The sequence below is a fragment of the Rattus norvegicus genome, chromosome 14 (assembly GCF_036323735.1).
Source record: "Rattus norvegicus strain BN/NHsdMcwi chromosome 14, GRCr8, whole genome shotgun sequence".
Lineage (NCBI taxonomy): Eukaryota > Metazoa > Chordata > Mammalia > Rodentia > Muridae > Rattus > Rattus norvegicus.
In genome coordinates this window covers 1,506,300-1,534,197 of record NC_086032.1, presented here as the reverse complement: position 1 = coordinate 1,534,197, position 27,898 = coordinate 1,506,300, and the positions used below count along the sequence as shown (strand labels likewise).

At 48.7% G+C, this 27,898-nt stretch overlaps 2 protein-coding genes and 2 long non-coding RNA genes across 20 annotated transcripts in view; 2 read left to right on the top strand and 2 right to left on the bottom strand.

Moving 5' to 3' along the window:
- Positions 1–1,631: 1,631 nt before the first annotated feature.
- On the bottom strand, positions 1,632–3,291 carry Tmem271 (transmembrane protein 271). Its single transcript, NM_001399686.1, has one exon. It carries the CDS (start codon positions 3,247–3,249, stop codon positions 2,125–2,127), a length of 1,125 nt encoding a protein of 374 aa, NP_001386615.1. The 5' UTR covers positions 3,250–3,291; the 3' UTR covers positions 1,632–2,124.
- Positions 3,292–3,511: 220 nt separating this feature from the next.
- LOC102556249 (uncharacterized) lies at positions 3,512–12,505 on the top strand. Of its 17 annotated transcripts, XR_010057642.1 has the most exons (8): positions 3,518–4,349; positions 4,944–5,266; positions 5,525–5,613; positions 6,284–6,464; positions 7,333–7,473; positions 8,388–8,507; positions 11,427–11,512; positions 11,706–12,505. It is a non-coding gene; the product is annotated as an uncharacterized LOC102556249 (long non-coding RNA). The 17 variants fall into 17 exon arrangements; XR_010057640.1 differs by having other exon boundaries at positions 3,519–3,880; positions 6,284–6,555; positions 11,427–12,505; XR_010057639.1 differs by having other exon boundaries at positions 3,520–4,349; positions 6,284–6,555; positions 11,427–12,505.
- Positions 6,580–20,194, bottom strand: LOC134481810 (uncharacterized). Its single transcript, XR_010057648.1, has 2 exons — positions 20,042–20,194; positions 6,580–8,047 (listed from the first exon to the last, which is right to left on the bottom strand). It is a non-coding gene; the product is annotated as an uncharacterized LOC134481810 (long non-coding RNA).
- A 2,568-nt stretch (positions 20,195–22,762) lies between these two features.
- The window catches only part of Pde6b (phosphodiesterase 6B), a 43,134-nt gene continuing 37,998 nt past the window's right edge, over positions 22,763–27,898 (top strand). The window contains exon 1 of the mRNA NM_001106024.1: positions 22,763–23,260. Coding sequence (NP_001099494.1) covers positions 22,793–23,260 — 468 coding nt within the window. The 5' untranslated portion in view covers positions 22,763–22,792. The remainder of the gene's footprint in view (positions 23,261–27,898) is intronic.

Sequence of the window (27,898 nt, the reverse complement as noted above, 5' to 3'; positions counted from 1 at the left end):
TATCTGGGGTTTGCCCACCCAAGTCCTCTCTACAAAACTTTGGTTCAAAAAAAAATCTGAAGTGTAGAGAGGCTACTGACCTTAATAGATAACCTAAAAGACTCACGAGATATCCAAGATTTAGAGCTATAGGAAAGATGTGTGACTAAATGTCTCTGGGGAAAAAAAACCAAAGGTCCAGTTTGGATCTTGGTGCATCTATGCAGCCCATAGACTCTCTCCGCCTTGGCTGCTTGTGATCAGCCACAGGGCTTTTGAGTGGACCCAGGAGAATGGCCAGTAGCCATGTGTGAGTTCTCTGTTCTCAGCTGTTAATGCCTATCTACCTATATCACATGCTTGGGTTTGGTAGATAAGAGAAAGCATCTTGAGTCAGTTTATGCTGTCATTTGCAACATTTCTACTTAAGCAGGAGAGCTGGACTGAATAGACAACAGCAGGAGGCTTAGCCTCTTCTCTCTCCTTGCCCCAAGAGACCAAAGGTCTGATATAGGTGAGAATGGAAAGAGCTAGCCCTGAGTGATGGCTTCCTTTTGGGTGGCTCTAAACACAGCTGCCAGGACTGAACTTGCTGCCACTTTGATCAGATCCTCAAGCTTCAAAGGAAATGTCTAAGTAGAGGTAAGACCAGTCCTCACCACCATAGCTTGGCCCATGGTTGGACCTCATTGTTCTTCATGGAAATGGGATTGGAGGGCAGCTAGCCCAGGTTGTAACTGGGGTAGGATGCTTACAGTCATCAGGGATACAGGGGAGCTCTGGACAGGGCATGTGGAAGTTGAGGAAAGGCCTTATCACACAGCCTGTGACTGGGAACTGTGCTTCCTCCTTAAGCAGGTTTCTTCACAGCAGCAGCCTTTTGCACACGGAAGACATTACCCAGGATTTCCACTACTCTGTTAGCCTGTGGTGCTTGATACGTGGGTATTTGCACATGCAGAGGAACTGTTCCTCTCCTTCATATAAAAGAAGCACCTTTTGGGGCAGAGCTGTTCCCAGCTAGTCTGTGAGTCACTACCTGCCAGTGTCATTAGTCCAGGCACATGGGGGTCAGAACTCCTTTTCCCAAGACTTAAAGACGCTTGGCCCCCAGCCAGCCCACCAGAAGGACAGAGACACTCCAGTCATATAGAGCTCACATCATATTGTGTGTAAATGACTACACGCATATATCATACTCACTTAAGGTATGTCCTCCACATTCATTAAGGCTATTAGAGTGGTGTATTTAAATGAAATGCTATATAGTTAAAATCACCAGATTATTGAGTTAACAGGAAAATTACTTCGCAGAAAAACTAAGACTTTGATTTTTTTTAAAATAGGATTAAACTGTTCATATGTATTAACCAAAAATAAAGCCTACTGCTTTGCAGTAGAAACCACACAAACGGCTTCCAAAAACTGAAATGCGGTCTGGCATCAGTGTCTCTCCACACAGCTGTTAGCTCAGAGACAGGTTGGACCTAGTCAACCAGCTCGCAAAACACAGCTGTTCTAACTCAGAGTTTGTCTGTCCCAATTCAGCCACTCTCCCCCATGCTGATTTGCATGTAGACATCCTCCAATTCCAAGCCGATGGACATTCTCCAATAACATAGCAATCAATTTAATAAAGGAACTCACCAATGTCAAATTGCAATAAATTTACCAAACATTTTCACTGTTTATGGAGAGCTTTACAGTAAGAAAGTGTCGACAGAAGCAGGCACATCCGGGTACAAAGTGTTGCTGTTGGTTGTTCTTCTGTTCTACAGTTCCAACTGCTTTGCACTCTCAGCCAGAGAGGTCCTCTACAGGAAATCACCTTTGCTAGGCGTTCTGCTCTTACCCATTCGACCCAGGACCTCCAAGCACAGTCCTGGGGTATGGACTTGCCTAAGAGAAGTGTGATCGGCGAGCCCACCCCAAACATTTATTGTAAACTTTAAATGGAGTCCGGATATGAATGACACAGAAGGGAGACACCTCCTCACACAGAAAGGAGAATACCATATAGTGTCCTAGAGTCTCGCAGATATCACAAGGCCCGGCCAGAATAAGTGCCAAGCCTCACGCAGGCACAACACCAAGCAAAGCCTGACTGCTACCCTTTGGGTGTCTCGTTGGGGATCGGGCCTGAACTCAGCAGGCTCGGCTAGGCTCCCAAGGGCGCGCCATCTCACAAGGCGGCCGGCAGCAATAGGGGTAGGAGGCGTTGAGGTCGGGGTCCGAGGGCGCATACCCTGGCAGTTCCACGGACGGGTGCCCGCCACAGCACACCTCCACGCCCGCCTCGTCAAACGCGTGGAAGACGCCCACGTTGATGTAGGACACAGCGTGGTGCGCAGCGAAGCTCGCGCAATCTCCTGGGGTGGTGAAGTCGGACTCCTCCGGGGATAGGATGGAGGCCTCGCTGGGCCGTGGCTGCAGCCGCCGCCCCCTTTTGCCCCGGCGGCCGCGCCTGGTCCGGGAGGCCAGCGGCTGAGCGCGGAGCCCGGGTCCGCCCCGCGGTCGCGCCAAAGATCGGCTTGCCCTCCGGCGGCCCCGGCGGCCGCGCCGAGCCTGCGACGACTTGTAGTTCTTGACCAGCAGGAGGCTGAGCAGGCCCAGCAGGCACTCGAGCGAGTTGAATACAGTGGAGAGCACCAGGCCGCGCTGGTAGTCCTTCAACTGGCGGCATTTGGCGGTCGTGGTGCTGTCCAGGTTGCTGCGGGAGCGCTGCGTGCTAGTGCCTGGGGCTACAGAGCCAGTGGCCGGGCCAGGGCCAGCGGCCGGCGTGCGCGGGGGCAGGCAATAGTGGGAGTACTTGCGTTCCACCAGGGACACTGTGTCGCCGTCGATCACTGCTCCCGCAAAGGCGCTGAGAACCCCGAGCATGAAGACCAGGACGCCTAGGAGCAGCAGGTTTTGGCTGTTCACCGGTCCCGAGGGCCCGGCAGCCGCCCGCGTTTCTCCAGGAGAGGGCTCCGGAGCGCCCGCCGGAGATGCGGGGACCCCGAGTCCCGGGCCCGGCCCGGCCCCTGACCGGGCGAGGGGCGCCTCCCGGGGCCCGCAGCACAGCAGGGCGGCGCCGAGCAGAGAGAGGCCGGCAGCCAACAGCAACCCCGAGTAAAAGGCTCCGGCGGCCGCCCCAAGCCGGAACGGCTCCCCGCGCAGCTCCGAGCCCAGTGAGAAGCACTTGAGGCCGACGGCGGCGGCGCTGAGCGCGCAGGCGAGCAGCAGGCAGGAGGAAAGCGCGGCGCAGGCCCCGCGGACGCTCCACTTCATCCTCCGCGCCGGAGCCGGCCCGCACCCGGCGCGCCCGCCGCCGCCCGCCGCCGCCCCCGCCGCCTGCGCCTCCTCCCGGCGCCGCGCGGCCGGACCGCCGGCCTCCTCTTCATCCTCCCGCGTCCTCCCGGGCTCGCGCCGCTGCTACTGGAGCCCGCATCCTCCGCCTCCCGCCGCCGCCGCCGCGACCCCGCACCGGGAACCAAGCCGGCGCGGAAAACCGCAAGGTGCGCGCGCCCCCTCCCCAGACCGCGGCGCCGATCCCCGGACGCGCGGCCCCCCCACCCGCGGCCCCGCGCGCCTCTCCCTGACACCACCCTCCGCGGCCCCCTCCGGACCCTCTGGCCCCCAAGACGCCCCTCCGGCCCTCCCCTAGGAGAGGGGGCCCTCGCCAAGTCTCCGCCTTCCTGCCCTCCTCCTGTCAATGCCGCTGTCCAGAGCTCGCAGCCCTGGGAACGCCACTCCAGCGGGGCCTCCTTCTCCTGGGACCCCCTGGGCCCCACCCCCAGGACCTCCCACCTCTGCAAACCCCGAGTTTGCTTTTCCCATCCACCGGGCAGCTCTTCTCCACGCCCACCTGGCTGGACCCGGGAAACCGAAGAAGTTAGTGGGGGTTCACCAGTAGGAATCGGTATGAGGGAGAGCCTGGAGGAGGAAATGGGGAAAGGGGAAATGTTCAGAAGGAATGGAGGACAGCGAGCAGGGTATTCGGGGATGGAGGACCAAGTGTGTTTCTTTGGGAAGTGCTGGCATGTAGGGGTGTGTGCTGTGTACCTGTGTGAAGGATGTACGCAGAATGTAGAGTATGGGGTACGTGAGGGTGGTGTGTACGTATGTGTCCTGTGGCGGGGAGCGGTGTGCATTCCGAGATGTGCGCAGGGTGAACACAGTGTACGTGCAATGTCCAGGCGTGTGGTGTGCAAGTGTGTGTCTGTGTGTTATGTGGTGAATGTGCAGGAAAGGTGTCGCCTTGAGGTGTGGGTAGAGTATTGTAGGTGCTGGGGGGTTATGAATAGGGTATGCGGGAGAACTGGCTAGAGATTTCTCTCAGAGGACCAGCCATGGAGAAGGCCAGGATGAAGTCTTGGGGAGAACCTCGGGTGAGTTCAGCTCTGAGTCCATTTCCGTTTTCAGATCTGGCAGACAAATCCCTCACACTCAGGTAAATAAATTCGGCCTGTGCTCGAGTGCACGAGAAGGGAGAACGTTGTAGTAGCCCAGATCTGGACTTGGACCACTGGAGGCCTCCCTCTGGCAACCCCGCCCTGGCCTGCAGTCCGGGGTGTGGGTGATTCAGGCCGCCTGCGCAGCAGCTTCGGAACCGCGGGTTGCCTTGGCTGCGCCTTTAGCTGGGGCTGGGAGAAGCCGGGTCCGAGAGTCGGGAAGAGGGAGAGGTGGAGAGAATGCGCCTGCGCACGAGTCTTTCCCACAGCAGGTTCAAGTCAGGAAAAGGCCTAGGGACTTTCCTATTTTTTGCCCTTTAAAGTCAGAGACCCTTCCAAAACTGAGCGCTGTATTGCCTGGGGAAGCCGCGCCTATGTGTCCGAGGCAGCTCTGGGGTTCTTGCCCACCCTTCCGGGAAGCCGATTGCTAGTGGGTGTATGGAGGCTTTCCAAAGACTCCCGGAGGTTTGCGTGGGTTTCACTTCGGGCCATAGCTTCAGAAAGAGCGAGCCTGCCTCTCTGTATTTTTAGCAGGAGGAGCAGAATTTGAAACAGCAGCATACCGGTCCTGCGCCTGGTGAAGGATGACTCGCCAGAAAGCAAAGGCACAGCCCTACCTCCGCGAGCTTGGCGCGTGGCCCAGGAGGCTCCGCGAGCCCTCGTACGTAAGGATCGCGGCGCCCACGCTTGAGAGCAGAGCTCAGTGCAAACTTCCAACGGTTCTTCCAGTTTCCAGGGAAACGAGATCTGGAGCTGCTGTGCGTTGCAGAGCTGCCTCTCTGCAACCCACATGGGACCCCTGTGGCTGGCTGGTCTTGGGGAAGAAGGAGTTGAAGCCACCACATCCATGAAGGGTGAGGTCTGGTCTTAAGATGGAAGACTTGGGTAGGGTTATGGGGATGCCTTCTACCTCAGAGCACTCTTTGGGGTTGTTTCTCCTCTAGAGGGGCACTGCCACCCCCCTAACCACCTTTCCATTTCTATACTCACCACAGGGTCCATGAACATGATGTTTTCCCCGTTAGGGTATATTCACACTCCACAATGATCCCCCCCCCGATATTGCCTCCTCATTTCTCAAAATTTATTGTCATATTTCTTAATTGCCTCAGTTTTGTCTGGAGCCTGTCTGATCCGATGCATTCAGTACTGAAAGCTTTCAGGAACATTCTTTTACTCACTTCTCAGGACAACCGGTGAGGTAGGTCCCCTGTTATCCCCAGTAGGACTTTTCATTAGTAAATTAGTGACTGGAATTGGGACAGAAACCCACACTCTGTGACCAGGCTATGCTCCCCCCACCCCCGATGCCTTCCTGATTCCAACCCCTGCAGAGGATCCTCAAGGTGCAGGATTTCCCTGGAGTACAAATAGGTCTTTTCTATCAGGTCGGATTGGAAATGGCCAGGTCAGGAGAATTCCAACTATTTCTGGGGCTAGCTGAGTATGTACGTGTCTGTGGTGCCAAAAAAAAAAATAAATAAAAATCTAGTTCTTTGGAGAGTATGGTGGCAGGAGCCTGCAAACACGGAGAGGGGAACTCACTGAGAAGGGTCTTTAAGCCGAAGCAATTCAATTTTATTCTGAGGGCAGGAACACAGAGATTTCAGGCGAGCATCCTGGCGTGTGCTGAGAAGGAGCTCTGCTGCCTGGGATCTAGGGGAGCGAAAGGAGCTTTCTCTCTGCTTGCAGTGTAAAATCCCAGGTACAGGGAATCACCCTGCAGCTTCTGCTCAGCAGTCTTTCTAAAAGGACTGGGAGTTAGCGGAGAGTGGGAGGGGCAATCTGTGGTCCCGCGACAGCGAAACCGGGGATGACATTGAAGCTAACCCAGGTAGGATTTTAGAGCAGATTGAATTGCTTTATTTCAGGATCCTTTCACCGAGGAAGAGCTCATCATGCTCTGTTGTGAGCCATCCTCAACTTCCACTTGCAGAGTCTGCTTAACCTTCCATGCATGCCAAGGAGGGGACCCAGGGTAGCTGCGGTCTAGTCACGTGACCTGGAGGGTCAGAGGCAGGAAGGAGAGCAACTCCAGAAAGAACCACACCGGTGAGGGATAACTTTGCCACTTTTCCAGGAAAATGACATCATTAACTACTGTTCAAGTTCCTACAGAGGTCTGGCGGCCTTCTGGGGGCAGGTATCACTCTCCCACACCATCACCTTTTAAATATTTTATTAACATATGTCTTAGTCTACCTTCTTTTACTGTAACTGAATAACATTTACAAAGAACAATGGTTTATTTAGCTAACACTTCAGAAGTGCTTGCAACTGTGAAGCCCTTGTGCTGTGTATAGTATGGTGTAAGGAATGACTTGGCAAGACAGAGCAGCCAAAGAGCTTCTTCCACAACAAAACCGCTCAACCAATTATATCCCAAAGGTTCCACCAAACACCATGAGCATATGACTTTGGGGGTCACGTTTCTCGCCTGTGGATTCTGGGGACAAGCGTTCATGCATCACAAGTAGCCAAATAGTTGAAATGTTCATTGTTAAGCCTCACCCCCTCCCGACCCCCCTTTTTTTCCTAGGAACAGCCACGTTAATCTGTTACTTCACACAGGCAGTGCAGGCATCCTCTGTGCAAAACACCCAACGGTGAATCTTCCAAAGAATTCATGAAACCGTAGCCGAGTTCTCAGAGACACAACAGTGTTTCTTACTATGTTCAAAGTCTTATAGAATGTAACACAGAAAATATTAAATATACAATGTGCTATCTTCATGGCATAGAAACAAGCATTTATCTAACTTACGAAAGACAGAAGTGCCCGAGACACGGCCCAGGACCTGTCAGCCAACCAGAGCTTCTTCCTGCACTTGCTTAGGCATTTGTAGAAGGAATCTATCCCAGCCGCTACAGCTGGTCTGGTTTGTTTTCTTTTGTTTGTTCATTTGTTTTTATTTTACAGAGAGTCAGAGAGCATGATTCTCCCTACCTGGCTTCTTTTGTTCCATAAATAATGTTTGTGGAGCGTGTCCACGATGCTGCGCACAGCCCTGGCTCACTCATGGCTGGTAATGAAACCCTGCAGCTGACCAGTTTCACTGCAGTAAGCAACACATTGCTTCTTGTTTGGGAATGGTGTGTCGGGAATCATTGAGACACGCAGCTGAGTAACCCTGTCTGATTAATACTGTCTTTACTTCTATTTCCCCCTCTTTGCATCGAGGTGCAATTTATGTACAATAAGAATCATTGATTTTAACTGTATGATTCCACGAGTTTGGACAGCTGCATACATTATACGGACGACCCACTCATGACTCAATGCTGGTCCAACTCCTGCAAATGCTAAGCTCAGCTTTTCCCGACTCCCACCTCGTGCAGTATACAGGATTTCCTGTGCATGGGCAACCTTTTCTGTCTGGCTTCAGTGCCTTTCAGATTCGTCCAAACTCTCACATGAATCGATTGGTTGTGCTTATTGCTGAATAGAATTCTAGTAAAAAGTGTTTATCCATTCACGGCATGGTGGGCATTCTGGCTGTCTCTGACGGGGTGACTGACCTGTATTCAACCGTGGTACCATGCAGGTTTAAGTCGATATGAGCGTGCTTCCAACTCCTTAGGTGTGTGGTAGGAGTGTGATTGCTGGGCTGCATCACCACACATTTACAGTTATCCTTAAAGAAAACAGAAGATCATTAACTAGAATCATTTTCCGCCCCCATCCCCCCGTGCCGTATGTGTATACTCCTGGGTTGTGTTTTTAGCAACACAAGGTGTGTCAGCTTCCCTAGCATGTTGGCCAGCCTGGCGTCCATAGATGGATTCTCATGGTGGCTTTAATTTGCATTGCCTGGTTTTGAATGCTATCAACACTTTCACTTATCTTCAGTAATGCGCGGGCGCGCGCGCGCGCGCGCACACACACACACACACACACACACACACACACACACACACTTGGTTAGCTTTTTCGAAAATTACGTGGTCTCTAAGTCTCTATCATTTTATCAACAGTGAATAGAAGCGTGACTGGAAATGTGGCGTACGTTGGCCCTGTGGATTCTCCTGTAATAGCCCAAGCACATATTATACCTCTTTCAGCTGATCCCTCGAAAACTCATCACTACTCAACCTGTAAGTTCAGTCAGACAGCCATAACTTCTCCAGTGTGGTCTAGGCTTGTGCTGCAGAAGGGCCTCACAGTCTCGTAATGTTCAGAGCTCCAGAGAATTTTGGCAAAAAAAAAAAAAAAAAAAAGCAGCTGCCTTGCAAGGAAAGATCTTAGGGGGACTTTTAAAAAGTAGACACTGGACAGCCTGCCTCTAATAATCAACATTGTAGTGGTTCTGGGCGTCCAATTGTGGGATCTGGAACTCAGCTTCTAGCTTGCTTCAAACGGGTAAGGAATCTGCCTCAGAAGCGTCATCTTGAAGGGGCCCTCAGAGATTGAAGTCTTGGTGAAGCTGGCCAGGCCCAGGTAAAAGTCAGTTATATGAACCCACAATTAAATATATTAAAATAGGGACAGCAAATACCTAAAGCAACCATTTTCTATCTTTAACGTACTTTTCTCTCACCTGTTTTCTGAAATTGCATCAAGTTAAGCAGAAATGTATATTCCGTCTCTCCCAACCCTTGCTCAGTGGCTCTGGGTGATGGCGTGTGATTCGCGCAGCAGGAGAATTTACACCACAGAAATGAGCAAGCGGTGCAAATCTGGCTGGGGCTGCTTATTTAGCGTATTCACAAAGTGAAGGGCAACGTGAGCAATGCAGACTGGACGGACGCTAGACTGTGGCTCTAGCTATCCAATCCTGCACACACGTCCTCTAGTGTTTTGGGAGCCATCACCTGTGCAGGAATGGTATGCACGTTGTACGTCTCTAATGATGCGTTTCAATATGACTCCCTCTTGTCCTCCCTGGAACTCATCAGCTCACGTGTAAACAGCGCACAGCATCCAGATCACAGCAGCGCCCTCCTGTCAGCGATGGGAGCGAGTGTTCTGCTGAGTCAGATGTAATCAGGGTTTATTCATGTCCTAATTTTGCAATACGGTTGTCAGTGATAGAGTTACAAAAGCAGTGGGTTTTGCAAGAAATAGGGAGTCACATTGAAGTTATAGAATAAAAAACAGATAAGTGCTCTCGCTTAAAATGTTATTTCCAAACTTGCGTAAGAAAATGCTAATGAAATATTGTCAATTTTTAAAACCACGATCATTTGCTCATTGCGCTGTGGCTTCGCATGCAGGGACGTAAATGTATTGGGGGAAGTCGTAGAGTTCAGAGGGCGACCTGGAGCACTTGATTCTCTCCTTCCGTCTTGCGGGTCCAAGGGACCAAATTAAGGTCATCAGTCTTGGTAGCAAGTGACTTCACCTGCTGAGCCATTTCACTGGCTCATTAAATTGCTAATAAAAATTTTATGTTAGCTCAAGTAATGGCACGGATTTAATAAGGTTATAGAGCCACCTTTTCATATTTTAGCTGTCTTCAGATACACCAGAAGAGGGCATCAGATCTCTTTACAGATGGTTGTGAGCCACCATGTGGTTGCTGGGAATTGAACTCAGGACCTCTGGAAGAGCAGTCGGGTGCTCTTAACAGCTGAGCCATCTCTCCAGTCCACCTTTTCATATTTTAATCCAGCGAATCATTACTTCCTCACGTTATCTTACCCGGCAGACAAGTGAAAACAGATACAGGAAAGAACTGTGTGACCTTCTGAGGCTGCTCATTCACTAATAACTCAGCAGACCACCAAGCTGCTCCAAGTGTCTGGGAGTAGTTAGCAGGGAAGGCACGGCTCCTGCTTCTTGAAACAGTTTTGCAGGAGAGAAAAAAATCCTTCAGGTAGCGAAGATGGAGAAGTAACTGAGAGTTCTACATCCTGGTCTACAGGCAGGGGGGGAGGGGGAAAGAGAGAGGGAGAGAGGGAGAGAGAGAGAGAGAGAGAGAGAGAGAGAGAGAGAGAGAGAGAGGAGAGAGAGAGGAGAGAGAGACAGAGAGACAGAAAGACAGAGAGACAGAGAAAGACAGAGATAGACAGAGAAAAACTGGGCCTGGCTTGAGCTTTTGAAACCTTAAAGCCCACACCCAGTGACATATTTCCTCCAGCAATGCCGTGCCTACTCTAACAAAGCCATGCCTCCTAACCCTTCTAAAACAGTGCCAGTCCCTGATGATTAAGCTTTCAAAAATATGAGCCTAGGGGGGCCATTCTTATTCAAAGCACCACATGACCCCTGCCTCGTTTTCTAGGGTTTCTTGGTCTGCTCTCAGACCAGCTAGTATATCCCTGCTGCCCTCTCACAGAACCTCCAACAACATCTTCTGAGGCTTAGTCCTTTCAGCCAGGAGTTGAATGCAGGAATTTAAGAGGGACATATCAGTGCTGCTGATATTCCTCTTTCTCTGTGGAGAAGGCTTCCTGTGGTGTCTCAGAGAATGAGCTCCTGAGGACTGTCCCCAGAGGACATATGCCCAAGAACCCTGTGGCGGATGCAGGGGGATGCTCAGCTGGCCATGGTTGCCTTTTGAATATTTCCACTTAGACTAGTTAGTTGTCCTGCCTAAACCCACCAGCAGAGTCATGCAAATGCAGGTATAGCCATCTGTTGTCCTGGACCAATAGGATGGCAGATTAGGGTCCTCGGGGCAAAGGTCTCTGTTGTCCTTAAACTCATATGGACCATGGTCTTTCTGCCTCCTGATTCAGGCTTCTCCCTGGAGGACAGCTATGTTTACCACACTGGCTTAACTAAGCAGTCATCCCCCAAGGTGGAGCCGTGGGGCATGTGAGTTTATCATAGCACTGACTCTAAACCAGGCACAGGTGAAATTTGGGGAACAAAATATGTCCAGCGAGTGCTGTTGCCAATCCAGGGACACAGAGACTGGTACAGCTTTGGATGCTATCCTAGGCCCCAGACCCAGGCAATAAATCAGAAGTCACACCATGAGTAGCGCCAACATGGAAGGAGAAATTGTCCTGAGAAGCCTGAGAGACCCCTCTTGAATGGACCTCAAAGACTGTTCACATGTCTTTCAGGGTCTCCTCTGGAGTCTAAATGAAGCACTTAATGGGAATCCACCTAAGCCTCCTCTGGCTTCTGTTTATGACAGTAAAGAGTCCAGGTAAGTCATGTCAGGGGTAGACAGAGCTGCCAGCTGCCCATGTCTTAGCGAGATCAGTGAGCTATATCTCCCAAGAGAGAATTGTCATTCTGCCTCTCTGCCATGAGGACACTGCTGGACCACCTCTGCAGGAGCTTGCACTGATGCTGTGCTAGAAAGAACAAAGACCCTTCTCTGCTTTGGTTTCCTTTAGAAATGGTTCTGGCTCTGTCTCCCACATACTCCAGCCTCCCACCACTCCAACTGGGGTGAACTTTCCTTCTACCTGTGGAACACATCAAATGGAGTTCTTGTGTTTCCTGTGTTCATTTTCTCGTCTGAAATCATGCTGTTGCTGCTGTCTACCACACTATGTCCTTGTATTCCTAGACCTCCAAAACCAGGGCTGGACAGTCCAGGTGGAGCCTTTCTTCCTTAGCAGACGTAAGTAGACACAACCATCCTGTAGGGCGAACAAGAGCTTGGTGGCTGGACAACCACTTCAGATTTTCAAATACACCCTCACAGAGATGCTCAGGGATGCTCACTGAAGTTTCATCTGAGGCAGGGAGTCACAAGAAAGCAGAGAAGGATGACCCCTGCCAAAACCATGTTAGAGCAAAGGTGGCAGGGTCTCCCTTCCCTTGAAATAACTCAAATGCTGGACAGAGGACAGAAAGCATGGTTTTCAAATGCTAATCATGAAACAAGGCAAGACTGTGACAGAGAATCAAAGAAAGCCTCCAGTGCCTCGTGTAACAGCTTAAGAGTTGCCAGCAATGGTGCCAGCCGAGGAGCCCAGGCAGACTCAAAGAACTTCCCTGGGTTTAAGAGACATGCTTGTGCTCAAGGGACCAAACTAAATGTATACAGGTTTGATTTTTGTCAATTATGCTTCAATATAACTATAAAAACTGGGGTAAAAGCACACTGTAAAATACTGTCAATCAGAAGTAACAAAGCTGTATCTAATACATAACTCTAAGTGAGTAAAGAATCAATATTGTCCAACCATATGTGTGTGTGCTTAGCCATATACATGTGAATAAATTGATGAAGGATAGATGGATGGAGGAGTGAGTTAGGATTGCATAGATAGCCGATAGATAGATTGGTAACTGATAGATTGATTGATAGCTAATAGATAGCTGATAGAGATAGATAGATAGATAGATAGATAGATAGATAGATAGATAGAATTAGATATGAAAGGGGCCCTAGGCCAAAGATGATATAAGAACTAGAATAGACATTGAAAGGTTATAGTTTGCCTTGTGCAGAGGTCATGCCCTCAAATGAGTTTGACTTATAATAATCATTATTCTGTCTCCCTTTGGTTTTCCCTACGTTTTGTAATTATAGGATGGTTGTGATGTGTCATTTTTCATTCTGGAATCACATGAGGAAAATATCCTTATGTGAATGTGTTATCTCTGTGGTCAAGGTGGCCCATGCCATGACAATTTAGAAGATGCTTTTTGGCTTTCCCCCAAATTCTTATAACAATGCCACCGGTCAGTAGCTTAAGGACAATTGCAGGGTAGAACTGACTCCTCACTGAAATGTCAGCACCGCTTCAAACACACCTTAGACGTAAGCATTTTATCCAACCCTAGAGCCTGAGGGCTCCTCAACCCCAACCTTGGGGTCGGAGCATTCCAGCTTCAGGAAACTCCTCTTCGTCTTGGATATCGTGACAAGTCTACATTTTTCTGTCAGTGCTCAGTGTTACTCTGGGTCCTCTATTTTTCTCCTTTTATCCCCAACATATTTTTATTGATTATTTTGGATTTTACGTCATACACCCTGAACACACCAGTCCCCCCATGTCTGCCCCACCGCACCCTTGTGCCCTCCATGCCCCCAAAAAGAAAAAATATAGGAGGCAGAAAAGCAGGAAGAGAGGGGAGGGGAAGGAAAGGAAAGGGGAAAAAGCCCAGTTTTGTGCTGCTCAAATACTCACTGGAACAGGACCACACTCCAAGTGGCCAGTCCCTGAAAGAAAACGGAGTTCCTTCTCCACCTACACTTCTGCCAGCAGCCCCAAGATGTGCAGAGCTACACTTCAGCATCCTCGTCACAGTTTTTTAAGAGTTCTCTTTGATGGCTTCCTTTTTAGGACGTTACTTTGGTGGAGGTTGGGGGGATAGAAGCCTTCTTTGTCCTGTCATCTCAAATGTGCATGTGCAGTTACTGCAAAAGTAGCTTCCAGGGCTGGAGAGACGGCTCAGCGGTTAAGACCACTGGCTGCTCTTCCAGATGTCCTGAGTTCAAATCCCAGCAACCACATGGTGGCTCACAACCATCTGTAATGAGATCTGATACCCTCTTCTGGTGTGTCTGAAGACAGCTACAGTGTACTTATATATAATAAATAAATCTTAAAAAAAATAGCTTCCAGTCAGTGATAGCATCGATCCTGGGCCTCTACATGGCTTCTAGCAATAGCACAGATCACAAACATCCACATGATCTCCAGCATCATCAGGTACCAAGGACCTCCTCGGGGCCTCTGGTGGCAAGCACAGACCACAGACATCAACACAGCACTCTGCTGAAGCACAGGCCACTGATACCATCATAGTTCTTGGTAACAACATGGGCTAAGGACGTCAACATGACCTCCAGGGCCACATGGGCCTCGGACGCCAACATGGTGTCTGAGCTAGCCCGGAAAACAGATACCAACATGGCCTCAGGCAGCAGCACATGAACTGCAGACATCAGTGTGGCCCCAGGTGGTTCCATAGGCCACCCACATCAACGTGGCCCGTTGGTGGTAGCATAGGCCACAGACAACAAAATGGCTTCAGGTGTCAGCATAGAGCATGGACATCTGCACGGTCTTAGGTAGTAACATAGGCCATGGGCAATAACATGGCCCCAGTCACATCAGGACCACCATGAAGCCAGACAGGGCTCTTGAAGGCAGCATGGGACTCAGGCAGTGAAAGAGACCACAGACTACTGCATGGCCTCTGTAGCAGCATGGGCCTCTAATGTCAACAGATCCTGGCTACAGCATAGATCATGGACATCCACATGGCTTCATTATGGCCTGGGACCCCTGTACCTGGAGGAGGAAACTCTAGCTACCTTTCTTTAATGTGTCACCCAGACCCTATATCAGCATGAACTGTTGAGTTCTAACATAACCCACCAGTTTTATGCAGAGGATAGACTCTACCCTCAAAGCCAGGGAGGCCCCCAGCCTTCAGCCTTAGAGACAAGACACTGTTCCTCAGGTCAATAGAGGCCTCAGGCACACTGGCCACTGCGCTTTGGAAACAGGCTGTGTGAAGCTGAACCTGCACTGATCCAGAGACATATTCTGATTTCCTGCTGAACAAGCTATAGGCTTCCACCTGCTTCCAGGTCCTCACAGTAACAACCTGGCTCTGAGCAATTTTTTCTCACCAAGAGACAGATGCCAGACTCACGTTCACCCTGAGGAGGGAAATGACCTGACAGCACTGGGGTCATCTTGGGGTGGGTTCAGAGCCAAGGTCTGGCCACCAAGGCACATATGACCCATAGCAGCAGCAGGACTACACACACACACACACACACACACACACACACACACACACACACACACACACACCTCCTGCATCTGCCTGTTTATTCTGCTGTGAATAAACATGATGACCAAAGCAGCTCTTATAAGGACAACATTTTATTGGGGCTGGCTTACAGGTTCAGAGGGTCAGTCCATTATTATCAAAGCAGGAGCAGCATCCAGGCATGGTGCAGGAGGAGCTGAGAATTCTACATCTTCACCTGAAGGATGCTAGGAGAAGACTGGCTCCCACATTACGAGAAGGAGGAGCTCTTAAAGCCCACGCCCATAGTGACACACTTCTTCCAACAAGGCCACACTTCCTCCAACAAGGCCACACCTCCAGTAGTGTCCCCCCTCCCCCAGGACAAGCATATTGAAACCACCACAGCGTGGCTCATCTTGAGGGATTGGATACCATCCAGGGACACAAGTTCACGTCTAAACAAAGCAAGGTGCAACCCACCTGGCCATGATGAGGAGGTAAGAATATAGAATTATACTTCACAGGATCAGCGTACCATTTAATTTCAATTCTCAGCTTGTCACATAAACTGAACTCATCTGAGAAGGGAAACTCAATCGAGGGATTGTCTAGATTGACCCATGAGCACATCTGTAGAGGGTTGTCTTGACTTTAACTAATACCTTAGACCCAGTTCACTGTGGGCAGCACCATCCTCTAGGCTGGGTCCTGAACTATGTAAGACTTAAGAAAGCGGTTGGGGGTTTAGCTCAGTGGTAGAGCGCTTGCCTAGCAGACGCAAGGCCCTGGGTTCGGTCCCCAGCTCCGGGAAAAAAAAAAAAAAAAAAAGAAAGCTAGCAAGCGGGCTGTGTGCGTGTTTATTCTATCCTAACTGTGGATGTGATGTGACCAGCTACTTCAGTTCCTGTCTTGATTTCTCCCAAGTGATGGGCCGTAACTTGTAATTGTAAGCTAAAATAAGCCATTTCTCTCCCTAAGTTTCTTTTTGTCAATATATTTCATCACAACAACAGAAATAAAACTAGGAGAGTCAGCAAGACACTTGTCCTACTCAGGAACTTGGTAGGAGCTGATCACAGCTATTTGCAAAGGCCTCTCTGTCGCACAGCAGTGCAACTGGAAACACTGAAGGACCCACCAAAAGCACACTGCAGCTTCCACCAAGAGCAGCTCTGACCGTCAGCAAGTCAGCCCTGGTTCCAGCTGGCTGACTCAGTCTGTCATCGACACCTTCCCCTGAACTCTCCCATCTCCACCTCTGTCTGTTGTGGCTCATGCCCAGACATTGTACTGGCCACTCGGGGACTTTGTTGAGTCTATGGCCCCTTCTTTTTTGCACAAAGATGATTATTGTTATGATTTTAGAGCTTGTATAAATTTTTATTTTTAAATCAATTTTTATTTTAGAATAATGACAAAAATGTTTACAGATGTGTTGGACTTTATATTTTTCCTTCTGGGTAGTAGGTGTTTTTCAAACTGTATGGTCTTTTATTATTATTTTTTTAGATTGAATATTTTATTTATTTACATTTCAAATGTTATCCCCGTTTCCGGTTTCTCCTCTGCAAACCCCCTATCCCATCCTCCCTTACCCTGCTTCTAGAAGGGTGCTCTCCCCTACCCACTCCCACCTCACCATTCTAGTCTTCCTCTACACTGGAGCATCAAGCCTTTAGAGGACCAAGGGCCTCCCCTCCCATCCCTCTGGGAGAGAACTGGTCTCTCAGGAGTGCTGACACACCTGAGGGCACAGGTAAGACCACCACTCCTATAATTCTTTCTTTGTGAATCATTGTCTAAGTTACTTCTCTGTTGCTGTGAAGAGGCAACATGACCAACATATAAAATTTATACAGGCAATTTATAAAAGAAAGCATTTAATTTGAGGGCTTATGGTTCCAGAGGATTAGTGGCTGTGATCATCATGGTGGGAAGCATGGCAGTAGGCAGGCAGCCATGGCACTGGAGCAGTACCTCGGAAATACACACCTGATCCACAAGCACCAGAAGAGAGAGCTAACTGGTAAAGGGGTGAGCCTTTGAAACGACAGAAAAACAACACACCCCCTCCAACAAGGTCACGCCTCCTTAGCCTTCCCAAACAGCTCCACCAACCGGTGACCAATCATTCAAATATATGAGCTTATAAGGGCCACTGTCATTCAAACCAACACAATCATTGACACAACAGATCTCTCAGATGTCCTCTCCCGCATTGGTGTCTCAAGAGGCATCCAGTTCCTTGACACATCATAGCTCTTACTCATCTCTCATCAGATGTCACTGTAACACACAGTAACATGCACACATGCACACACATGTGGATGTTGTGCCGAGGACTCTTCTACTCTGTTCTGTGTTGTCTCTTTGATGGCCCTACTAGACCAAAGACATTAAGCAAGCACAAGCAAGGTAATAATTTCCTACCTTCTTTTGTTTCATTAACTCTGATCTTCCCAGATCAATATTCTTCCCAACTTGATGTTGACTACTGGGATTCCGGTATTTATACTATTCTCTTTTTTTATTTCTTTTTATTTGTATTTGTTTGTTTGAGACTCCAGCACTAATCTTAAAACCTGTCAGTTCTCTTAATGGAATATAAATCTTGTCAAAATAAAGAAGGGAAAAAAACTCTCTTACATTGGCAGAAAAGGAATAAAATTCTGTGTCGATAAACAGTTCCTACAGCTCTTCAAGGGCATATCTGTAAACCTGAGTTCATACAGAAGTGTTCATCAGCAGCTACAGTGTGGAGGCAGCCCAAACACCCGCTGAAGGATAAGAGGAGGGGCAAAGTGTGGCCCATCCACACCACGGAATGTTGCTCAGTCTTGAAATAGAATGAGCTTCTGACACATACTTCACAGCATGCAGGGGAGCATATAAGGCAGGGTGAACTAAGCTAGACACAGAAGGACACACATTCTTTTTCCTAGAGTTAGGAAAAATCACAGAGACAGCAGTAAAACGTCGTCTGAGGCAGGACGGGAATTAGTGTTTGGTGGGAACTGAGTTACAGTGTGGGAGGTGAGGTGCTGCTGCAGACAGATGGTAGTGATAGCCCACAGTATTCTTAACCATGCCCCACAAGGGGGCCCCACTTCAGATGGACAAATTGCACTCCGAGCTCATTTGTGAGTCCACACCAGAAAGGAGCTGTCGACAGCTGCCCGCGTCACAACTGCCGGAGATGTGTTTTCTCAAACGCCAAGCTCACCAGTAGTCTTTGACACTTCGAATGGGCTTATTTTCTGATTCACATTTAAATGACCATGTATATTTTTTTAAAAAGCAAAAAGCAAAACAACAACCCCCCCCCCACTGTATGTATAGTGATGGCTGTAACTGTAAAACCTCTTAACTGTGAAATTGAAACAACTCCTTCTGAAGTTGTTCAGTTCCATGTTCCTTCTGGATGCTGGTGCTATAAGGTCTCATTGCAATGTTCATGGGACCAAGAATTGTGTGTGAGCCTGAAACTTCCCATCTGTCCCCAGGCTTCAGCCTTCCAAACTGTGCTTAGTTTAGTGGCACACATCGTCATCTGCACAAATCACAGCATTGAAGTCTCTTGGTTCCTGGAGCTTCTGTTTCTTGTTCTGTGCTCATCCAAACTGAGGCCTTCATTTTGACCTGCCTGTCTCCCCTGCCTACTGCAGTCATAAATAGTTATGGGAAGTTTACAGGTGTCCTTACAGGGCCTCCTGTGTTCCCAGGGTATCTCTGTGGAGCTCAGAGTCCTTTCTGTACCCAAAAACTCAATCCATCAGAAAAGGAAGTAACAGACATAATTATTTGGGAACTTTCTTCAGGAACTATGTGAAGAAGCATGGCATAGCCTAGCATATCAGACGCCACCCCTACTCCACTGAGTACTAGTCAGTGCTGTACTTGACACCAAGACTGAGACCCAACAGGTTGCTCTACAAAACACTGGGTCAAAACCCAGGAAGCCACAAAGCCAGATGAGCTTGCGGATGACCCATGACTTTGAAGGGTCAGCAACATGTCCATTACTTATATGAGGTTCAACCCCACCAGCTTACTTTCAGCTCTACCTTACCAGCCTCAGCATCCATACCTCCTCCTTAGGCAATTAAGAAGACATAGGAGGGCCATCTATCCTTAGGGGTGATGCTCTCTGCTCTCCTGACACCTCGAGGACTTCCGTTGTTCAGAATAGGATGAATTCTCATGAGCCACCCACCAGGCATCTCCACTCTACCTTAGTCACTGACTCAACGAGCAGTTCTGGACACGTCAGTGGAATTCTACAATACACATATGTTGACCCATTAGATAAATGGGCCACATGAGACCAGGGGCAGTTAGTGAATGTTCACTAGGAAATTCCAACACCTTGGTACAGAGCTTCAGTTTAAATGAAACAAATGGATGAAGGGTTTCCACCAGGGAAACATTGAGAAGCTCTCTAAGGGGGACAAATGTATACACGTGCGTGTACAGAGCAATTTCCACATGCTGACTTGGACTCACACTGCCAGATGCCCAGGACCCCAGCATGGCTCCCAAGCCCCCCTTGGGTACTTGGGTGGACATAAGGGCCCAAGACTAGCAGTAAACATGCATTATCCTTCTTGCCTTGGGTGATGCCTCTCTAGCAAAGCACATCCTGGCCAGGCTCAGGAGGGAGATTCGTCAGAGGGACCTTCCTAGTGCCACCACTCTGTTCTGAGCACTGCAGCCATGTCTGGATGGCCTTCTGTGTCACCAGTAGAAGTATGAAGTTGATCCCCTGTTCCCTCTTTGCAAGAGGCAGGATTGTGGGTGGGCACTGCACTTGGGCAGCTAAAGAGCAGTTTTCAGCTTCAGGGCACCGTTCCCCAAACAGCAAGCACAGGACCTGCTTTCTCCGTTTGAGCTAACATCTTCTGCCCAAACCCATTTGTTATGGAAATACCTCCTACAGATCCGTTCCGGATCTCTGATAGTGACCTGTGTTCTTTGGATCGTGGTTGGTGCCTATGGCCTTTCTTACCTTGCTCCAGGAGCTCATCCTGAGGTGCATATATCTGTTCCTCAGCTCGCAGACATGATTGGATTCTGGTTGTGAGCTGAATTCTCCCCACTTCTATCTCTTGCCTCCCCCCCCACCGGTTAATTTTAATTCCAGAACATACTGCTCCTTGTCTAATTGTATCCTTTCCACAATTTAGTACAAGAAGCCAGATTCTCTTCCCGTAACAGCTGGTGATGACACATTCCTGTTCTAAATGACTCCCAGGATGTGTGACTCATTTTAAAATTCCACATTATGATGAGGCAAAATTAATAGGAGACTGGTAAGTGGAGCGGTCCTATTTCTCCCTAAGCATTCCCCAGTTGCATCTGCAGAGAAGTCATCTGGTGAGTCCAGTGGCCCCCTGAGCATGCCTGCGTCTTACAGGTGCAGCTCACAGGTGTGCCTGACAGGTGTGCACCACAGAGAAGCCTTACAGGTGTGTTTCACAGGTGTGCCCCAAGGTATGCCTTTATGACTTTGCTGAGGCCCTCCCAGTCAGATGGGGGGGGGGGCTGGAGGGATGGCTCAAGGGATAGCTCAGTGGTTAAGAGCACTGACTGCTCTTCCAGAAGTCATGAGTTCAATTCCCAGAAACCACATGGTGGCTCACAACCATCTGTAATGAGATCAAAGATGCCCTCTTCTGGTGTGTCTGAAGACAGATTTGAGACACACACACACACACACACACACACACACACACACACACACACACATATACATACCTTGACACATTTATGCAGAGCTCCTATCAACACAGGCCTAGGCTGTCTCTGGGATTATTGAGTTCCTGACGCCCCTAAACCAGCCTACAGACTCCACGGCAGCACCACTGGTGGATGTTGGTTGGGTTAAGGTTAGAGTAAGTGAACTCCAAGCTAAATTTATCCTGTGACCATTTATCCTTCCCTGTGCCTGTGGTTTCTTCCACGGTTCCCACAGCTGCACAGCTGTCCTGTGCTACTGGAGCAGAGAGGTGGACCTCCAAGTAGAACAAGGTGAACTTGTGGGCATTTCCCCTCACCCAACAGAAATAACACACCAGGACTCTCCCGAGACATTCCAGGACTAAATGTCAAGCAGGTGGCTTGCTGACCTGAGCCAAACCCCAGCACTGAGGTCTCTGCCCACATACCTGCCCCTGTCCCAAAGTCCCTCCCCTGGTAACCTAATCAGGATTCAACTACTTTTAGGAAAAGAGAGACACGTCCAAGGAGGTTCATGAAAAGAAGATGTATGTGACTCAGCAGAGACAAGAACTTGTGGGTACAGGGCCTTGTTACATGCAGTTAGGCCCAATGCCTACACAGAGCAGTGTGGCTAGTTAACCTCTCCTGCCTGGAAACTTGCAGGTGCCAGCACAAAGCCAGAGAGAAATAAAGACAGGGTTTTATGCTGAGAAGTCACTAAACATGTGTGTACCAGTCCTTGCCACCTGATGCAGAAAAGTCAAAACTGTCCTCTGCTGGAAAGTATACATGAAAGAGGCAAACGAAGAAGCCCCTGCTAGTCCCCGGACGTCCACAGTTTGACTTCTGGTCTCACCCGGAGTGAGGCCCACCCAGAAATCCTTCCAATGAACGCATCCACCCTCATCTCTGAGGTCAGGCTGGGTGCCCTGGACCATCTCACACCATGGACAGACTTAATCCTCAGGTCTCCCTCTGTCCATCAGCACTGACATGTTCTCATGCTTAGGCAAGCTCAGCCTCTGCAATTCCTAGTGCTCAGTGCAAACTATCCAGACACCAGCAATGACTCTATCCTCACATCACGACTGCCATAGAAACCAACACCAGGACACCTACTGTTCTCTAGACACATGGATCCTCACCTGACAGCAGGTCTGCGGGTGTGTAAAACAGTGCTCACAGTGCAGCTGTGGATGGATGGATGCAGGACAAGAATCCAGCGACACAGATCAAGGTGCCCAGAGTAAGTTTCTAAATTCAAGGAAGTAAAAAACTTCCTTACATTCGGTTCACACAACACTGTGAGTAATTCCACTGTGACGTATGAACTTTATGGACCCTGAGGGAGGACCTCATCCATGAGAGAGAACATGTGGGCCCAGGGGCCTGTTAGCCAGTGACACAAAAAAGGAAAGTCTTAAGTCTACAGCAGGCAGCTGTTGAGTTTGAACCCTCCTGCCACCGATAGCCACATGGCTGCAGGGTGCTGTTCCTCCAAACCTGTGCCCTCCACAGCAGGTAAAGATCAGGAAGAAAGGGAGAAGCAACTTCTATCCAAGTATTCTAGGCACGGTTGGCCTAAAATCTTTGTATTTGTTTCTCTTCCATGCACTCCCTGCCTCAGAAGTCAACTGCAGCACCGGAAAGCCAATGCCCACCACCTTCCCAGGGTCTCTGAGCCAAGGAAGACCAGGGACTTTTTATTGGACCAACCCAAATCCTTAGGCAGCTCCCCAAGCAAAGAGGGTCATAGTATGTGTTTGTGGAATTCCCTAGTCTCAGGGCCTTTTTCACCAGAAGTGACATTCCATGTCGAAAGCCCACCTAGCTTTACCCCAAACCGCAATTCTAACAGGGGAGCTGGGACTGCCGGGCCTCTGAGAAGTGAGAGGTTGGGCCACTCATGTGGTATGAGTCAGCGGCCTCCCCTGGGCTCCCTAATCATCACTAAGAAAGACTTTGCTGACAACAGAGTTTGCAGAATCCATGTGTACCTGGGGGTGGAGAAAGCTCTGGGCACAGCAGGAGGAACACCATGAGCCTCAGTGAGGAACAAGTACGCAGCTTCCTGGATGGGAACCCCACCTTTGCCCACCAATACTTTGAGAAGAAGCTGAGCCCTGAAAATGTGGCAGGGGCCTGTGAAGGTGGTTGCCTGGTGGACTGTGGCAGCCTACGAGAGCTGTGCCAGGTGGAAGAGAGTGCAGCGCTGTTTGAACTGGTGCAGGACATGCAAGAGAGCGTCAATATGGAACGCGTGGTCTTCAAGGTTCTGCGGCGTCTCTGCACCATCCTGCATGCTGACCGCTGCAGCCTCTTTATGTACCGCCAGCGCAATGGCGTAGCTGAACTTGCTACTCGGCTCTTCAGTGTGCAGCCCGACAGCCTCCTGGAGGATTGCCTGGTGCCCCCTGACTCTGAGATCGTCTTCCCTCTGGACATTGGGATTGTGGGCCATGTGGCTCAGACCAAGAAGATGATAAACGTGCAGGATGTGGCAGAGGTGGGTGATCTCCGGCTACCGTGTAGAGTAGTGTTCTGCATCCAGAGATTTCATAAGGACTTCAGGTCACCCTTCCTTGTCCCATCTCCTAACAGTGCTTAGCCTCCTGTCCTTCCCTTCCATAGTCTTTCACATTTCCAGTTTAAAAGGAGGGAGGGGCTCCAATGGAGCTTTAAAGGGTCCCTCCTTTTCTCCCCCGTGCTGCCTAATTGCCACAGAAACGCCATTTAAGAGATGTTCTTGTGGAGGTTTTTCCGGCCTCAGCCTCTGGCCTTGCCAATGTCAGGCCTCCTTTATGCATGATAAGCACTGTGAGGACCCGGGGCGGCTTCAGTGATCATCAGACATGAAGAGTCTTCCGTGATGATTATGGTTATCTGCAGAGAGGTTGAAGCACTTAGGCGGGGGCTGGTGTAGAGAGGCCAGATGCCCCAAACATCCAGGCATGGCAGAAGCAACTTTACCCACAAAGGGAACCACACTGGTCCTGGAGGCAGAGGATCTGGGATGTAGGAGAGGGCAGGGATAGAGTTGCAAGAGATTCAGGGTCCAGGATGGGAATGGACTTATTGAGATAGACTTCATGGAAGCTGCTGGTTTGTGGCAGGTATAACCAGGACAGAGCTCCTGTGGGTGGAAAGCACCATGGGAGACAGTGAGTGAGGCACCCACTAGATATGGGTGTGACAACAGCCGGGGAGGCTCAGAGAAGGGTCAAAAATGTATTTTACAGTTTAGAGAGCTCCTCAGAAGGGTTGGGGGACAGTCTTCCTCCTGCCACCCCTGCCTGTTCTGTTTCTCTTCCTCTTTCTTTCCCAAGGTACCCAGGTAGCCTCAGCACCTGCTACATAGATCAACCACATACAGTGAGGGAATCCCAAAAGAGGAGAGGGTCCCCTCCTGGACAGATTCCCCAGAAGCAGTCTGCTACCTTCACTCCTGGCCAAGTGGGAAGGTTGGGCGGGAGGGTGCTGCAATCCTCTTACACTTATCTGTTATAAACAGGCACCCACTGGCGACCTGAATAGAATAATCTGCAGGATTATCTTGGTCTTCACTTTGCTTCCTTTTAAAGAAATGGGTCATCCATGAGCCAAATGGAGCATAAATTACCAACAAAGCAAGACATTTGGTATATAGGGGAGACTGTGACCGAACATTAATATTCTAGGCTTCTTGGTCTATCCACCCTTCCTCATTTTCTCACGCATTCTCCTGCCTTCTTTCATTCATTCCTGCTCTGCCCTTTTCTTCCTCCCTCCCACCCACCTTCAAGCAACCCTCAAACCGATGCCTACCCAAAGCCCTGAGCCTGGGGCAGGTTCTTTCCTTCCAATTGCCCTGATCCACACCAGAGTAATGATGTTTCTCTGAGGTAAGATCAAGTTGCAACATTGCTCTTAATCCTATTCCCAGGTCCACCTGTGTCCTGCAGCCCCCTCTCCAAGGTTTCTAGTCATTCTGTAGCCTAAAAGATACATCCCCAGAGGCAGGGATACCATGTCTGCTATTGTGGTGATTCTGTAAACTGCTGTCAAAGTCAGCAAAATCCAGATTTCCACCAGTGGCACTAGGACACTCTGCATCTCCAGGGATAGGATTCTGGGTTCACATGCAGGTTTTCAACAAAGAAACTGAAACAATCAACACAATCTTCCCAACACACTTGGTGCTTTCCTTGCAATCCATGTTGTTCTATAGTGCGGTAGATACAGTAACACAGGGTTGATACAAAGTTTTAATTGCACATAGACACTCACTGCACCTGGACACATTTGATCTCCAGGTTTTGCTGGGGAAATGATGTTTGTTTCACCATGTAGCTACAGTAGTTACACCAGACTGTTACTAAGCATAAATAGACCCTAAGCAAAAATAAACAATGAGCATAGGTACAGGTACACCATGAATACAGGAAGGCCTTGAAGACCATGAGCCCAGGCAGAACATGAACATAAATAGGACATGCACACAGGTGAGACATGATCATAAAACAGAATACAAATAAACTCTGCCTAGAGCAAATGTTAGCAAGTATGGGAAACTGACTCCCCAGAGCCATGAGTATATCTTCTTGGCATTGATTGTATCAGATTGTTAACATTTCTGATGTGATGCCTATCTCTGAAACCTCATCTTCTTGCCCCCCTCTAACCAGAAGCATGTCCCAGGGTGTGGCTTTGTGGAGGGAAAGTCTGCTTGAGACTATGTTCACATATCCAGCCTGTAAGGAATGTGGTAGCATTGGCATGTGTAGAACATACCTCTGAACAGAGAGCCTGAATCCATGCCTGAGACCCATCTGTCTCAGGACCCTATAATTTCTTCATATGTGTCACCGCCTTCCCCTAGGAACAGAGGCTAAAACCTGAAAGACAGTTATTTCAATAGGTCTCAGGTTCATCTCAATATCTCTGGTAACCAGTTCAGAGCAGAATAAGCCCTAGTATTTCAAAACCATATATCCAAAACCCCATAAAACCTGGGAGATAGATGCTGGGCTCTCTGTTTTGCTCCCCATATGTCATAATTCAACAAAATAGCAAGATCATTTACCCTAACTGTCTTCCAGAGAGGTGTGTTAGCATGGAGGAGATCAGGACAGCACATATGACGTCAACCCAAAATACAAGTGGAAAGAGATTCACCAACGAATAATGATATTTATTTAACAATAGCAAATCACTCCAATGAGAATCCCCATGTCCTGGCAAACTATTAACATATTTAAGGAAGTTGGGGGCAAGTGGTAGATTTCAAAGCCAAAAGAGAAAAAAATAAATTGCTTCCATAAAAAGTTCATTGGTCTTAGGGATCGAAGGCAGCAGATCACTGGTAGAGACACCCATGCTGGACAGGCATTCTCTTCTGAGTGTGTTAAATGAGTTGTTTCAATCTTAAGGACCACTAGAGATAAACTGAGTAGGTGTAGTGGTGCACGCCTTTAATTCCAGAACTTTGGAAGCAGATGGGGGCAGATCACTGAACTAGAAGCCGGTCTGATTTTAGGCTAACCAGGGTTATATGGTAATAGCCAGGCTCCAAAAAAAAAATAGATTTTTGCTATAGAAGCTTTTGCATAGGTCAGAAAGCTTGGCAGAAGAAATATCTCTGGGGTCTTTGGAAAGTTCTCAAGAGAGTATTTATGTTTGGTGGTGGCATGCAACTTTAATCCCTACACACAGGAGGCAAAGGCAGGTGGATCTCTATGAGTTTGAGACCAGCCTGGTCTACAGAGCAAGTTTCGAGACAGCTAGGGCAGTTATACAGAGAAAACTCATCTTGAATAAGATCTCTTTTTAAAAAGTATTTGAGGGGGGAGGGGGATGTTTGCCCGGAAACCGGGAAAGGGAATAACACTCGAAATGTATATAAGAAATACTCAAGTTAATAAAAAAAAAAAAGTAAAAAAAAAAGTATTTATCTCAGAGAAGCAAACATGAGTGTGTTCTCCACTCCCACAAACTTTCGTTACATCCTAGATTATTTCTTGGATCTAACAAGAATTATTCATCCTTTAATCATTAATTTTTATATTTTCCCCTCTGATCAAGAACATTCTTTAACATTACTGCTGATCAACTAACACTGCATCCCTTGATGCTCAGAGGGACCTGTACTGATTGGCTGTGTATGGGTCAGTTGGTTGGCTGTTGAGAGAAGGAGACTGACAGCTAGCGTCAAGACCGTTTCAGTCATATTTAACCAACAGAAAGCCAGAGGGTCAAGCTCTCAGGACTGGTGCATGCACTATCACTAAGCTCCACCTCCTCAGGTGATAGCCATTACCTCACTGGGCCAACTGTCATTTTGTCAGAAGCTGAACTTCTATCCATTCTTGACAGACAGCAGGTACAATTTTAAAATAAGGAATACGGGCTGGGGATTTAGCTCAGTGGTAGAGCGCTTACCTAGGAAGCGCAAGGCCCTGGGTTCGGTCCCCAGCTCCGAAAAAAAAGAACCAAAAAAAAAATAAGGAATACAAAGTATTGGTTTGTTATTTTCTTTTTTAGTGTTTTAGATTTATTTATATGAACACACTGGAGCTGTCTTCAGACACACCAGAAGAGGGCATCGGATCCCATCACAGATGATTGTGAGCCCCCATGTGGTTGCTGGGAATTGAACTCAGAACCTCTGGAAGAGCAGTCAGTGCTCCTTAACCACTGAACCATCTCTCCAGCCCTCTACAAAGTATTGTTAACAATAATATGACAACTTCCATTTCATGGTTTTTTTTTAATGGAGAAAGGTTTATTATTTTATTTTTAATGAAATACAGTAACCTAGATATGAAAGGGACAAAACAACCAAAGAAGAGTGAGGGCCAAAGGAAAGGCACAAAGAATGCATGTAGATGCCAGACACAGGTGTTGCACACACAGGAATCCCATAAAAATACAGAACTGGAAGTCATGATATACATGCAAAGGATCTACAAGGTTAAAAAAAATATATTTTGACTTAACACTGTTAAGTTCTTAACACTTAAGACTTAAGCTGTTGAGTTCATTTTCTGTTGGTCATCTACTGCTGGGTATGGGGCCTACCCTCTAGAATGGTTTGTTTCCTCAGTGAGGCTCCCTTGGAGAAAACTAAAAATAATTCTTCATTCGCAAGTAGCTATCGATTGGAGAT

Excerpts from the sequence above, each read along its gene's own strand:
- Tmem271 (NM_001399686.1), bottom strand. The coding sequence starts at position 3,249 with ATGAAGTGGAGCGTCCGCGGGGCCTGCGCCGCGCTTTCCTCCTGCCTG.